This window comes from Vanacampus margaritifer, chromosome 11, assembly GCF_051991255.1.
Source record: "Vanacampus margaritifer isolate UIUO_Vmar chromosome 11, RoL_Vmar_1.0, whole genome shotgun sequence".
NCBI classification, from domain to species: Eukaryota; Metazoa; Chordata; class Actinopteri; order Syngnathiformes; family Syngnathidae; genus Vanacampus; species Vanacampus margaritifer.
The window spans coordinates 520,554-534,405 of NC_135442.1; the positions used below are offsets into that span (position 1 = coordinate 520,554).

General features: G+C 50.1%; 2 protein-coding genes across 3 annotated transcripts; one reads left to right on the top strand and one right to left on the bottom strand.

The window, feature by feature from the left end:
• The first annotated feature begins 237 nt into the window (after positions 1-237).
• znf385b (zinc finger protein 385B) lies at positions 238-6,361 on the top strand. Of its 2 annotated transcripts, XM_077579376.1 has the most exons (9): positions 239-1,084; positions 1,785-1,939; positions 2,506-2,634; positions 2,699-2,852; positions 3,753-3,854; positions 4,058-4,242; positions 4,426-4,503; positions 4,831-5,000; positions 5,793-6,361. In XM_077579376.1, the coding sequence occupies exons 1-8, from the start codon at positions 616-618 to the stop codon at positions 4,963-4,965; spliced, it is 1,407 nt and encodes a 468-aa protein (XP_077435502.1). In that variant the 5' UTR covers positions 239-615; the 3' UTR covers positions 4,966-5,000; positions 5,793-6,361. The 2 variants fall into 2 exon arrangements, with proteins under 2 accessions (XP_077435503.1, XP_077435502.1); XM_077579377.1 differs by lacking the exon at positions 3,753-3,854 and having other exon boundaries at positions 238-1,084.
• Positions 6,362-6,742: 381 nt separating this feature from the next.
• Positions 6,743-13,793, bottom strand: cnga4 (cyclic nucleotide gated channel subunit alpha 4). Its single transcript, XM_077579379.1, has 7 exons — positions 13,083-13,793; positions 12,232-12,333; positions 11,895-12,001; positions 10,276-10,859; positions 9,430-9,675; positions 8,037-8,202; positions 6,743-7,974 (listed from the first exon to the last, which is right to left on the bottom strand). Exons 1-7 carry the CDS (start codon positions 13,217-13,219, stop codon positions 7,490-7,492), a joined length of 1,827 nt encoding a protein of 608 aa, XP_077435505.1. The 5' UTR covers positions 13,220-13,793; the 3' UTR covers positions 6,743-7,489.
• Positions 13,794-13,852: the final 59 nt, after the last annotated feature.

The following is a 13,852-nucleotide window of genomic DNA, read 5'->3' on the forward strand; positions in this document are numbered from 1 at the left end:
CCTCAAGTTGACAGAAGATGCATCGTGGCAGTGGGAGGGCTTTCTTTACAAAATGTTGCCCTCGCAGTTTTTTGTCACTCGCATGCATTTGTACATGTTAGACCTATAGTAGGACTCCAAAGTTAATATTTGTATTCAAGATCATTTTGCAAACAATTCTTAGCAAGTTCCATCTTCTTTTTTTCTCCCATGCCTTTGCGTGACCTTTGATGGGAACGCGCCCCTTCCAACATGGCCGCCACGTAGGGACGCCGTGCGTGTGCGGGGCCAAATGACTGCCACAATGGCGTAGATGCCACGGACTTCACACATCAGCGCCGTTTCCGGCCATTGCTGGCCGCCTTCCGTCCGAGACAGACACACGACGCACTCGCACCCGTCGACAGGAACGCGCAACCGAGGGGCACACGGGCGGAAGCGCAAGTAACGGGACGCGGCCCACACGTCGCAAACAGCACTGATATGAAAGCCGGAAGTCTCGCCTCTTCCGTATGACGGCGGCTCTGACGTATCGAAGGAGGGGCGTGTGTCACGGGTTCTGCTGCGCATGCGCGTGCCCACAAAGACACTTTGAAGACACGGTTCACTTCTTGTTGCTTACACGACAGCGGGAAAATGGAAGGACGCAAACGCTGGAGTTCTTTCGACGACAACAGAGAAATGGGCAGCTACAGCGGGAGAGACCATTTCAAGTTCCCCAGAACGGCGAGTAGCGCAAGCGAGTCGTACAACCAACCGTACAACGAGTCGTACAACCAACCGTACAACGAGTCGTACAACCAACCGTACAACGAGTCGTACAACGAGTCGTACAACCAACCGTACAACCAAGCGTACAACGAGCAACCCAACCAACCGTACAACGAGCAATTCAACGAACCTCCCAAAAAGAAGTACGGCGAACCTCACGCGGTGAACAACAACGAACACTACAGCGCACATTTCTCCGCGCCGTTCCCCAGCGGACCGAGCCGCTCCGATAGCGACGTTAGCTCGCAGCGCTTTCCCAAAGAGGCCGGCGTACAGCGGGCGCCGTGGAACCAAAATAAGACGGAGGGAATTTGCTGTTGCCCGGCACACGAAGGTGAGTGGCAGGCTTTTGGGCGCGGAGCAAATCCAATCAAGCGAAACCCCCCCCAAATTCCGTTTTGTCGAACGAAACAAGGTCGCTGTCGCCTCTGTGGCCGCTTTCGTACTTGCTTTTGGAGAATCTGCCGTAGGCGCCACAGACTGACGACTTACGTCAGATGCGTAAATTCGTGAAAAGTCCGGTCTTGACGGCGCCTTGGTTGGGAAGTCAAGCATGAGATGAGATGATGTTGCCTTTCGAACATCGAAATCGAAAGGCCTGTTTCAAATTCATTCCACTCGTGTTTATATATCACATATATATATAGAATATAGCGTCACTAAATGAACAAAGTATGGCAAATGTCGTCATCAGATCGGTGGTAAGTTTCAAGACGACCACGTTTTAATGGGAAACTTAACTAATAAATATATATATGCACATCTAAAATATTTTAAAAAGCAAGCTTTTAACGGGTACTCTAGAAAGGAAAACATATTTTAACAAATAAAAGTAAAAAAACAAGAAGGTACATAAAATATTAATGTAAAAAACTGAAATCCATTAAAAAAAAATTTTTTTTTAATGATTATTCCAAAAGAAGACACGAATATTCAAAATTTGTTTACAAGAAGAATTGGGTCGAAAAAGAATTTGAAAAGAGAATGAGCAAAATCAACCACAACCAAATCACTCTGCTTTGTTTGTTTGCCAGGAAACATGTGCTCCACGCTGGCCGCTGTCCTACCAGGCCTGCTAGGTGGCGCCGCAGGACAAGCCAGCATGATGATGAAACCATTCCTGCGTTTTCCCGTCAACAACAACACTGTTGCTCCACCCGCGCCTACTCTTTTCCCTCCTTTCAATATGGTGCGTCTAAACTGCATTTTGCTAACAACAGTGGATGCTTGTCACTTCATGAAGCTAATGTTAGCGGCTAGTTTTTGTATGTGCCATTTCATGAAATTAATGAGAAATGTTCACGTTGGTCAACGCCGCTAACATTAGCGGCTAGTTTGCCACAATGTTAACAACATTGGCAGCTAATTTCCATGTGTAATGATGTCATATTAGCAGCTAAGCTCTGTAGGTGTCAGTTAACAATGCTAACATCATTGGCTATGTTTTTCCCAGTTGACAGCAGTAACGTGAGCGGGATTTTCTGTTAGTTGACGGCGGCCATGTTAGGTTTGTTTTTGTGTGTGTCAATTAGCAACGCTCACATTGGTCGCTAGTTTTTTTGTGCGCCACAATCGACGACGCTGAATTTGCATCCCGTTTACATGTCGCAATGCTAATCTTTTGCGTGTGAATCCACGATGCTAGCTTTAGCGCTGAGCACGATGTCTTCATGAAGGACTGTGAAATGTTTGTGTGACGTGTCGACGCTAAGGCCAGCGTTGTCAACTGGTTTGTGTGTGTGCGTGTGGTCGCAGATGGACCCGGTGCAGAAGGCGGTGATGAAGCACACGTTCGGCCGGCGTGGCGGCAGAGGCGCGGCCGCCGCGGTGAAGAGGAAGCAGCCAGCCAAGTGCGCCGTCTGCCAGCTCAAGTTCAACTCAAGCGTGAGTGTGGCCGGCCACGCCCCCTCAGCCCGCCGTTACCCTTGACGCGGGTTTTTGTGTGCAGTCGCAGGCGCAGGCGCACTACCGAGGCAGCCGCCACGCCAAGAAGCTGAAGATGCAGCAGAGCAAGAACGAGCACAAGAAGCTGGCGGTCCCAGTCGGCTCCAGCGGCACCGGCGCCGCCCCCTCAGTGGCAGCAAGCGCCAATCGCAACACAGGTTGACTCGCCGTTCTCTTAATCAATCGCTTCAATCAAATATGAAGGCCTAACGTTCTTCCGTGCTTCAACCCCAAGTAAGACGTCGTGTTCGACAGTTGCATCCAAAATGGAGCTTTTGGACGTCATTGGGCCGCAAATCCAATCCATGCGAGAATTGCCGTTCAACAATCCGCTTCACGTGACAGAAAATTCAACCACAGTCACGACAGACGGGCCCTTTTTGTTTTTCCCTACAGAAAGGGTCACTTTTTTGATTTATAAACTGGATCCGTTGTTTTGCTTTGGAGAGAAGGTAGCTGGCTTCAGACTTTGAATTGCGTTCCTAATACTGATCCAGTCGGTTGAGGTTGCAGCCATTGTGCCATTTTTGGACGGGCGGCTGCGATGTTGCCCGATGTTGTCCATTGTTTGAAAGTCAGTTGATGTTTTGAAAACGGCGTTGATGTGGCAAACGTCCCGTCCGTGGTTTTCCCGCACTTCCTCCCAGCCGATTTTCACACAAACTGAACTGAAGAAGCGCTGGTTGCTATTTGCCGCTTCCTTTTCTATCCGCTTGTCAACAATGACGATATCCAAAATGCTTGCTTGATTGCTTTCCGTGTTTTTGCTCAATTCAAGTCCAAGAAATCCCAAAGAATTTTCTCTCAAGGTCGTTATCGCCTTCCTCGTTCCTTCTCTCGCTCACCAAAATTCTTTTCACGCCACTTCCGATGACTTGACTGCTAATCATTTCCCGTGTTAGTCGCTCGTTCTTAAAACGTCAATATGATTTCACTTATGGACATTTTTCCTCCTATATTGTTTGAGCTGTATTGGATTTGACTTGATTGCTTTGTCTCGTTTGCCGCATGGAAGTCACTTGACTGCGGTTGCTTTGTCAAACTGTTGTTGGCCACAGAAGCGGGCAAGAAGGGGGCGGAGCAGGCCAAGAAGCCGCTCTACTGCTCGCTCTGCAAAGTGTCCGTCAACTCGCTCCTGCAGCTGGAGGCCCACAATACAGGTCAGACGCTCCCGGGTGCTAACGGCTAACGCTAGCGCGGCTTCTGTCGCGCCGTCCAAATTGGGCTTTCCGTGGCGCCATTTGGAAGTCGGGCGGGCGTGGCCAATGAATTTGTCGCAGATGAGAACGTTGTTGGAGGTCGCACCTGAGCAACGCGCTAACCGGATTGACCTTTTTGCGCACGCCGTCGTCTTTGCCGGCAGGCACCAAGCACAAGAACCTGTTGGACACTCCTGGCGGTTCGGGTTCCATCAAAGCCTTCCCACAAGCCGGCGTCAAGTTGGCTCCCGCCGCCGCTCCAGCGTCAAAGGGTTCGGGTCTCCCGAGCAAAACCTTCCAATGCCAAACCTGCAACATCCACGTCAACTCTGAGATTCAACTCAAGCAGGTGACAGACGGACGGACACAATGCTCTCGCTGTTAGCCTGTTGCTATGCTAGCATGGAGTGACTTGCTGTTGCTGTTGCTGTCGCTGTCGCTGTCGCTGTCGCTGTCGCTGTTGCTGTCGCTGTCGCTGTCGCTGTTGCTGTCGCTGTCGCTGTCGCTGATGCTGTTGCTGTTGCTGTTGCAGCACATCTCCAGCAAGAGGCACACCGACCGCGTGGAAGGGAAGCCGAGCAAGCCCAAATTCAACAAAAGTCAACCGATGGTCAGTGTTGTTGCCGTTCTCCGCGGATGCATGACAAGTTTGTGTCGTACGTTTATTTGGGTTGTTACCGACATGACGATGAGATTCATTTAGTAGAAACTTTATTTGGACGTACGCCGCCATTGTGCGTCGTGAGCTCCAATGGCGGCGAACGGATATCAGGAAATGGAAGCAAACAAAAGCACATGCAATCGTGCCTCGCATATGAAAAGAATGTAAGCGCTAGCCACGGTGTCACGTAAGGACGATGTTGGCGCGAGCAAAACAAGTCGCCTCTGACGTCGGCGTCCAATGAGGACATTTTTCATTGTCTTTGTTTCCTTTTAGGAGGTGACCACGTCCTCGGATCTGTCCTCGCTGCCGCAGGGCTCCTCCGCCTCCTCCGTGTCCTCGTCCTTACCTTGTCCTGCGCTTGGACCCGTCAAAGCCAGCCCGGGTTCTGCCCTCATCCCGCCCTACTGAAGCAAGAAATGCTGGGAAGAAGACAACAGCCGCAGGTATGGAAGGCCTTGAAGCAGCTGCAGGACTCGGACTTGCTTTTCCTTCGTTTCCCACATCAATCGCCTCATTTTCAACTGATTTCAACTCGTGGTGTTGTTAAATCCAGTGGACGGACGTCCATCGAGCGGTCCTGTGGTTTTTCTTTTTGAAGACGAAAAAAAAAAAAAGCTTTTCGCTTTTGCTTGACTATTTTCGGCGTCCACCGTCACCTTCCTCAGAACTGACATTTGGGACGTGCCCCAAAAGGAAGGTGACGGTAAAGCGAAAACCTTTTTCTCTCTTAAAAAAGAAAAAGCACAGGACTGTACAGATTTGAAGACCAGATGAACCTTTCTTTTTCTTTCTTTTTTTTGCCGTCCATCGAGCGGGTGGGCTCGCGTCACATTCGCTCCAACCAACGTCTGTGCCCAAACACTAAATATTGCTTCTTGCTTTTCTCGCAAAATGTTTTTAAAAATGACTGTACAGTATTTTGATGTCAATATTGACTTTAGCGGTGAAACGCGGTTGACATCGCCGGCGTATTTTGATGTATAATAACTATGATATGACGTGAATGATCAAGTAACCTTTGTTATCATTGAGTTAGAACTAAGGAATGAGTCGTGTATGGCCCCTAAAAAAGGTCACCGACCTCTGTATTCCAGAGGTTTGAGGGCGCCCGTAAACAATGAAATGATTCAATCGGGACCCTGGAATCGGCAGATGGCCGTTAGTTTGGAAGAAGATAAAGGTGGCACTGGTTCCTCCAGAACCCCTATCCAGCCTGTTTTCCGTGTCTCCCTCAGATGACCACATGGAGCGGAGCGATTGTCTCATTTCCAGCCAAACGTTCCTGGCTCCTCCCCTCCATGGAATTGCTGCAAACGGACATCATTTGAGAAAATGGTCACTTTTTGGGAGGCGCCCCAAAACGCCGTTTGGTTTTGTTCAACATTAGCATTCCATCATCAAAGATATCGAGCCGCTTGATTTCTCACTCATTCATCCAAAATAACGTGGACTGAGTGCTACCAATTTAAAAAAAAAAAAAAAAATCATTTTTGGGGACATGCCTGCGATATTCGTTGCAGCCCCCCCCCACCCCCCCACCCCGCCCTATTTCTTTTTTCTAAATAATGTTAGCTTCTTGTTCATGTTAAGCATTCGTGTTCCAATTATTATTGAGTGGTCGACATTTTTGACGTGTTTTTCGTTTCACCCTTCGACAGACGAGCAAGCAAAAACGTGTCGTCTTGACGATGTAACCGGCAAAAGAGTTTTTTTCGCTTGGAATGACATCATCATCATGTGACGATGTCAAATCGGCAACATCATATTCATGTTCATTAAAAGTTATCCTTGTGAAACCTGGAAATCCTTTTTGAGCGTGATGATGTTCGTCCACACAAAAGTCTCGCGAAGAAGAAAACAACGCTAGCATGTTGCTATGATGTTAGCATTGCTAGCTTGCTCACATCCCGTATCGCGATGGGCTAATATGTGACCGGATGGCCGCCATATTGCTCCTCCCAAGAAACGCTTGTCGGCATCCTCGACAGTTGCAGCATCCGAAGTGGAGAACATTTGAGACGCCGTCGTTTATCGTCTTTTCCATTTGTTCAACATAAACCAGACGACCTTAAATGCATGCATAAATGATAAGATGAATGATGTTTACAGGAGGAAACTTCAACAAAAGCTGTCAAATGTAATCTTGGCTTAAACCGTCATCATCGCAACAAAACATCAACAAGCCCCCAAAATTGTCCCTTTTGATCCAAATGTCTTCAATCTTGCAGACGCATTCAAGGTCCTCGCGGCCTTTTTATTCTGGCAGGCGTTGAGTGATTGCAAATTTAAATCCAAATCGTCATCAAATAGAGAAAAGAAGCGCTTTGTGACTTCCAAGTGTCGATTTCTGTCCGTTTTTATTGACTTTCCAAATTCACCAGCAAAGCGATTTCTTTGTCATGATCGCCATGCGGTCGGATGGTTCTGCCAAAATGTCACCGACGTGCCAGATGTGCCAGATGTCTTGATACTCCATTTTGAAGGTTTAATCACCAGTAGACAATTTCAAATCCTATTCACCTTCTTAAGTGTACAAAAAACGACGTATCATCCACGAGACTCAATAATGACTTTTTTAAATATACATCGAAAACAACTTTTGTGTTGTAGATATTTGCAATATCTGAGTTGCTTTATGAAGTCCCAAGGAAGCCTGGTAGCAAATTTGCCGCTTTTACCGGCAAGTGCGCAATCGACTGCAAAAGGTGCGCTAAGACTACGACTACGACTTTCCGGACCCCGCGGGATTCCCCAACCTGGCAACTGCGAAAATCAAAGTCAAATCAACTGACGTCAGCTTTATACGCCGCGAAACGTGTGCGGGCCGTAAGTTGCCATCAAAGCTCAAATGTGACTTTGTCTTTGGACTGTTGAGGTGAAAGGTCAAAAGCAGGAAAGCATCACACAGTTTGCTGGTTTTGCCGGGCCGTGGTCACGGGTTGCCGTCGCCCTCCTTGTCCAGCACGCCGCCTCCTCGCCGTTTGTCGTGAGCCTCCTCTGGCTCGGCCGCGGCCTCTTTGCCCACCCCGTCTCCATGGGGGTCTCCACGGGGGTCTCCCCGTGCGCGGCGGGCCCGCAGCGCCCACTCCAGTAGAGCCACGCGGGCCTCCATCTTGCGCTGACTGGACTCGGCCTCCGCCATCAGGCGAGCCAGTTTGGTTTGCAGGGCCTCCAGGACGCTCTCCAGCCCCGCCATCTTGGTCTCGGTGTGCCGGGCGCCGCCCCCCGCCGCCGCCGCCCCGCCCTGGTCAAGCATGCCCATCTTGGTGAGGATCTGACGGCCCTTCTCCTCCAGGTGGCGCTTGGCCGACGGGTACTCGGACAGGACGTCCGTCAGGTCCTCTTTGGACAGGCTGAACAGGTCCGAGTAGCCGATGCTTCGGATGTTGGCCGTGCGCCGGTTGCCCGATTTGTTGCCTACGGGGCGAAGATGGCAATCAATCCACAGGAGCGAAGACGGCGAGTCCAAAGCGACTGACCTTTGATGTTCAGAATGCTGATTTCTCCAAAGAAGTTCCCTTCGCCGAGCACGGCCAACTGGCTGACGCCGTCGTCCGCCACCACGGCCAGCCGTCCTTCTTTGACGATGTACATCTCGTGGCCCACGTCGCCCTTCCGGCACACGTACTCCCCCGGGCTGAACACCTGCATCGCGCACGCGACATCACATCGTCGTCATCGCCTACAACGCCAACATGCGTAACCCCAAGCGAGGTGGGCCGCGTCTCCCGTCCGCGTCTCCCGTCCGCGTCTCCCGTCCGCGTCTCCCGTCCGCGTCTCCTGTCCGCGTCCACGTCTCGCACGCAAAGCTCGCGCTTTGCGCAACCAACTGGTGTGAAGTCGCACACGTTAGAGCAAGACGTCATTCGGACCTCGCTGGCGTTAAAAAGGCACAAAAACAGGACGAAGCTCTTTTAGGGAATGCTTCCTTCCTCAGACGGTTCTGGCCTGAGCGTGTATAAAAGTCTGTTTTGAATGAATGTGTTTTTTCCCAAACACACAAGAGAAAAAAAAAGATATTAAAAATCTTCTAAAACAGGAAGGACCTAAACGCATGTTCAAAAAGAAGTCAACCCTTTGTAACTCCTCCCCCTTTCGAGCTTAAGGAAACATGGTCGAGCAATAAGACTCATTTTCGACATCGCTGAAAAGGTTTCCTGAGTGAAGAACGCAGATCGCTCCCCTCAAAGCGTCTTGCCGGTTCTTCAGCGTCGGCACACGGTGAGACCGCCTCGGTGGTGACGGTGCAAACAAAGGTAGGCTTTCCTTGCCATGCATTGAAAGTTGCGCAGCGTCGACATTCTCCTTTCAAGAGCTTTTTGCACTTTTCAATTCCTATCGCAAGGACGCGGCCGAACAAAAGCAAATCCTGACACAAGACTTGACGAGGGTTCGAAAGTTTGCCGTTGTTACCCGCAAACTGGCCTGCCGGCTCTGGCCACTGACCCGAGTGCGATTACAAGCTTTTGTTAGCGTCTCCTCAAACGGGACGGTTTGGCACCTTAGCGGTACCGCGGCTTCCGTCCCGAGACCTGCACTCGCAACACGCTCGTCTATTGGCGACTGTGAGCTCAAAATGTTCTTTTCAAACTGCCGCATTCTGGAACGTTGACAGCAACGACGAGGGCGCGTCCGTCTGGAGAAATAATTGCATTTGGATTGAAGACGTGTTTTTGGATTCTTGCATTTAGTTAATCCGCACCTCATTTGCATATGGCTTCTTTCCCTGCCTGACGTCTGTATTACTGCTCCCGGGGTTCTTGAGTGGGCGGGGCATGTCGCTGATCTTTGGGAAACATTTGCGACTGAAAGCCAAAGCAAGTCGACGAGCGGTCAAGCAACGGCGCACGCCACCAGCGGCCGACCTCTGACCTGCGGCGTCAGCTTGAGCACCAGCTCCTCCAGGAGGCTTTTCTCGCAGCTCTGGAAGATGGTGACCTTGGACAGGGTGGGTAAGTGCACGCTGACGGCGATCTCGGTCCTGAGGTGGAGCGGCAGCTGCTGCAGAATCTCGTTCTCGCGCATGATTTTCTTGTTGATGTGCAGGTGCTGGTACCAGTTGTCGATGCGCTGACGCAGCTCCTTGCTGATGTGGCGGCTGCGCAGGTACGCCTTCACCTGCAAACACACACAACACAAGCGAGCGCCAACAGTCCAAAACCCGAGTCCAGAGAAGATAGAGAGATGGAGAGATGGATCGGGATGTATTTGTAAATCCGTTTGAGAGCGATTCAGTCGTCAGATCGGGTCATTCGTGTTGCGCCGCCGCTGACCTCGTCACGCGGTCGTCCATCGACGCTGTTGGTTTTGCATCGTTTGTTAGCATTAAGTTCTGTTTCTTTGAAATACATGAATGATTTTCTTTTTTATGTTGAATTTAACTGTTCAACTGGGATTTGAAGCCCTTTCTTCTTCTTTTTTTTTTAAAAGAAGAAGAATTATCTTGTCTTCTTTTTAAAATAGGCTCAATGTTTGAGTTTTGACGAAGGCTGAGGTCACAGCCAAAACTATCAGCAAAGTGAGAGATTTTTCTGCTTACTGTACAGGCAAGAAAAACAAGTTTTGTACTTTGAACCTACTAACTGCTAAACTGCAGCTATTTGCTAATTGAGTTTGTTAGCATCATTGTGCTCATATTTCAAAGTTTTGCTTCCGTTTCGCATCGTCAAGTCCCGACACCCGCCGTACGCGGATTCATCTGAGCTCTGCCAATCCTACCAGCTCGTGATTGGGGAAAAAGACGTTGTCGCGGTCCCTCAGGCTGGTGATGACGTTGCCCACGTTTCCCACGATGGATGCGAACACCAGCACGGCGATGAGCAGGTCGGCTATCATGAACAGGAAGGCCTCTTCCCGGCGGGGCAGCGGCGTGTCCCCGACGGTGGTGAAGATCTGGGCCGAGAACCAGAAGCAGTAGAAGTACTGGCGGCGGGTCGACGCAAACGCCGGCTGGGATACGTTGGGGTAAACCCAGCCGTCGCTCCCGAAGCCGATGTAGTCGGAGAGCGCAAAGTAGAGGCAGGCGTTCCAGTGGATCAGCACAAAGATGTAGACCATCAGCTTGCTGATGCGGAAGGTGTTGGGGTACGAGGTCCTGGTCTCCATGCGGTCAAGGGCCTCGTTGAGTCGCGGGGTGCGGAGCAGGCGGTTGACCCGCACCGCGGCCGCCTGGATGCCGAACAACAGGTAGAACAAGTCGGTGGGCAGCAGGGACGCCAGGTCCCGCAAGAAGCGCCTCGAGCGGAGGTAGCGACTCTTCAGACGACCCGGGTCTTTGGTCAGGACGCCCTGCTCCAGATAGCCTGGCGACGGTGCAAAACCAGCAGTCGGTCAATCAACAAGCTGGAACCACTGGAGTGGCTACAAATCCACGTCTTCTGGTTGCCGCAACATTGCTTGGTTTTTGGCAACACTATTGGCTAGCTAACGCTACGACGTGCTCCAGACGGAAAATCAAAAGGTTCAGGTCATTGTCAAGCTACCATCAGGTACGGACAAAAGAACATCACATGCACACACGGCGAGCGTTAAAAAAAAAAAAAAAGTATCCCGATGTTTTGGAATTCATGTTTGATCTAAGACCATCCGGAGAGCACCGGATTGGGGACGACGTTCTGGACTTTGTGGCGAAAACATTCTAACTTTCATTCAGATATTTTGCATGGGTGCTTCTCCAACCCGGTGGTCCTCGGTCCTTCAGGCAGAGCTTCCTTTTTAGATGATGGTTTGAATTGAAAGGCGTCCCCGAGGACCGGGGATGAGAACCGCTGCTCGGACCTGCTGGCTTCATAAGCTGGCGCTTCCACATTCACATCTCGCAACGAGTCGCAACCATTGCTAGCTACCTACTTGGGGCTTTGGGGATTTGGACTCTCGCTCCCTTCTTCTCCCAGAGAGACTGATCTCATTCCCTCCCGAGCCAAAATTTGACAGATCGAGTTCCGCTATCCCACCCCCGTTTTTACTCTTAGTCTAGCTTGCCTGGCTTTTCTTACCTGTTGAATTTGAACATCTTAAAAGTCAGCGGCTCGTCACCAGCGTGGTCATGTGGACACTTTTAATTGTCCTTTCCACCTACTGTCCAAGGATACGCCTTTGGGATCACGGATGGATGTTCTCTTCTTTTGTTTTTTTCTCGGTCTGCGCCTTCACAGACTTTGTTCTGTCCGGCTACTTTCCAATCATACTACAAACCACCACCGGACGAGCACGTCAAGCTTCCTTGTTGCGCGGAAAAGTTCCCACAAAAAAAGGCTCCCACAAAAAAAGGCTCCCACAAGCATCATTCCGCAAGACTACGCAGCTGAACAAGACAGAAAAGGTGCGGTCTGGCGTACCCGAACGCACGGCGATGAGCATGTCGGCGGCGTACATCAGGTCAGACGCCAAGTCCAGGGTAAGCCAGACGGCCAGGTAGCCCCGGGCGATGGAGGGGAAGCACGTCCTGTCGCCGCAAACAAACACACAAGGGCTCCGTTTTGGGACACGTCACAAGACTCGCAAGACTCGGTGCCACCGCGGCCCGTCCGGCATATGGCGGGAGGTGTCCTCCAAGATACGCCCGAGCGGCGGATTGACGGTTTGGTGCTCTCAAGTCACACCTGCTCCGACCATGTCTAAATAGTGGCGCGGCTGTTGGAAAGCGCTTTTGGAGACGTAATAGATGGCACATACCTGAGGATGATGACGACCCAGTTGTAGACCACCGGTGGAACCATGAGCTGCAGCCAAACGTAATAGAAGTGCTCGGCAGGGTCCACGACCCAATTTGTCCAGCTGGAAGCAAACAAGCAGCACTTTCCATTCACTGACTCGACTCGGACGGACGGACGGGCGGACGGGACAAGGCACAGCCCATGTCAGGGGTCACCAACCCTTTGGAAAGTGAGAGCTACTTTGTGGATACTGATGAGCACAAATGTCTACCAGACCACTTTGATGCCCCTCCTTCATCACCTCGTCGCATTGCAAAAGTTCATGATTTGCCACAATAATGAGCAAACTGATAACCGAAGCGCCGGAGCCTCGCTCTGACTTTTGTCCGATTTGGCCGCGAATGTCACAAAGGTCGCACGCGTCATCTGAGGTGACATCGTCGGGAAAGACAGGACGCCCTTGTCCTCATCGGCGGACGCATCGTCGGATGGACGCAATGTCGTGTCTTTTGAAGGAATGAAATCAACATTTGGAATTGAATTGAACGCGCTTAGCTGAAATAACCGTGCTTGTGAAATCAGCGGGTGGTATCGCCAGATCCGGTCCATCGTAACCGTCCATCAGGATCAGGAGCAGCGGCTGGGACATACTTGGCTCTCTCTTCAAACACTTGAAATGCTACTTACAAGATGGCCAATACTTTGTGTCAGATGCTTTGAATTGAGTTTGAGATTGATTTTGTTCAGACAAATTGATGTATTTTGATGGATTTATTGATGTCAAGCAATCAAGTTTTGCACCCGAGTGTGAGAAGTGAACGCGCTGCAGACGGCACGCTGACGTTGAAAAGTGTCGTCGTCGTTACTCACGTTGCGGCGGCCGCATGGGGCTCCGACCCATCTCGGTCCGGACCGTCGCGGACGCCGGCGTCTGTTTCGTGGGTTACCTTTGACCTCTGCCGCCACCTGAGCCAGGCGGAAGCCGGCCCACCGCAAACTCCGTTCATGGTCGCTTCAAATCTGCTGTTGGTGTGCGTGCGAGAATGGGAGGGAGGCTCGTCGCTATGGACGACAACACAACATCTTCTCCGTCTCCTCCGGGAGTGTCTTCGTGTCCTTTGGGACAAATTTGAGTTTGTTTTCGTTGCATCGTTTCTTATATTTTCATATGGGGCTTTTTGTTAATCAAGAAAATCCAACTTTGTGATGACATTTTGCCCCCACCATGGCCTTAACTACATGTCCAAACAATATGATTGTTTTCCTAAAAAAAAAAAAAAATGCAACATTTAATTTTTGGAGATTTAGCCTTTTTTTATGACCACATGTATTACAGTACGTTTGGATTACTGCTATTCATTGTATCATGGCCTTTTTTGGATTTTTTTTATTTTAAATCTTTTCAGTGATTTCTGTTTTTCTGAGTATTGTTTTTTGGAATTTTCCGTTTGATTGTTTTTAAATAATTTGTTCTGTTTTTCACAGTATCAGCAAAAATACTATGAAAAACAATTCCGCCAAGTCAATCTTTGCGCTTTTGTTACGATACGATAAATGAAAGTGAAAATTCTGTCAAACCGAAATAAAAGAACTATACAAATAAGGCAAGGCAGCTTTATTTGCGTATCCTGTACATTTCG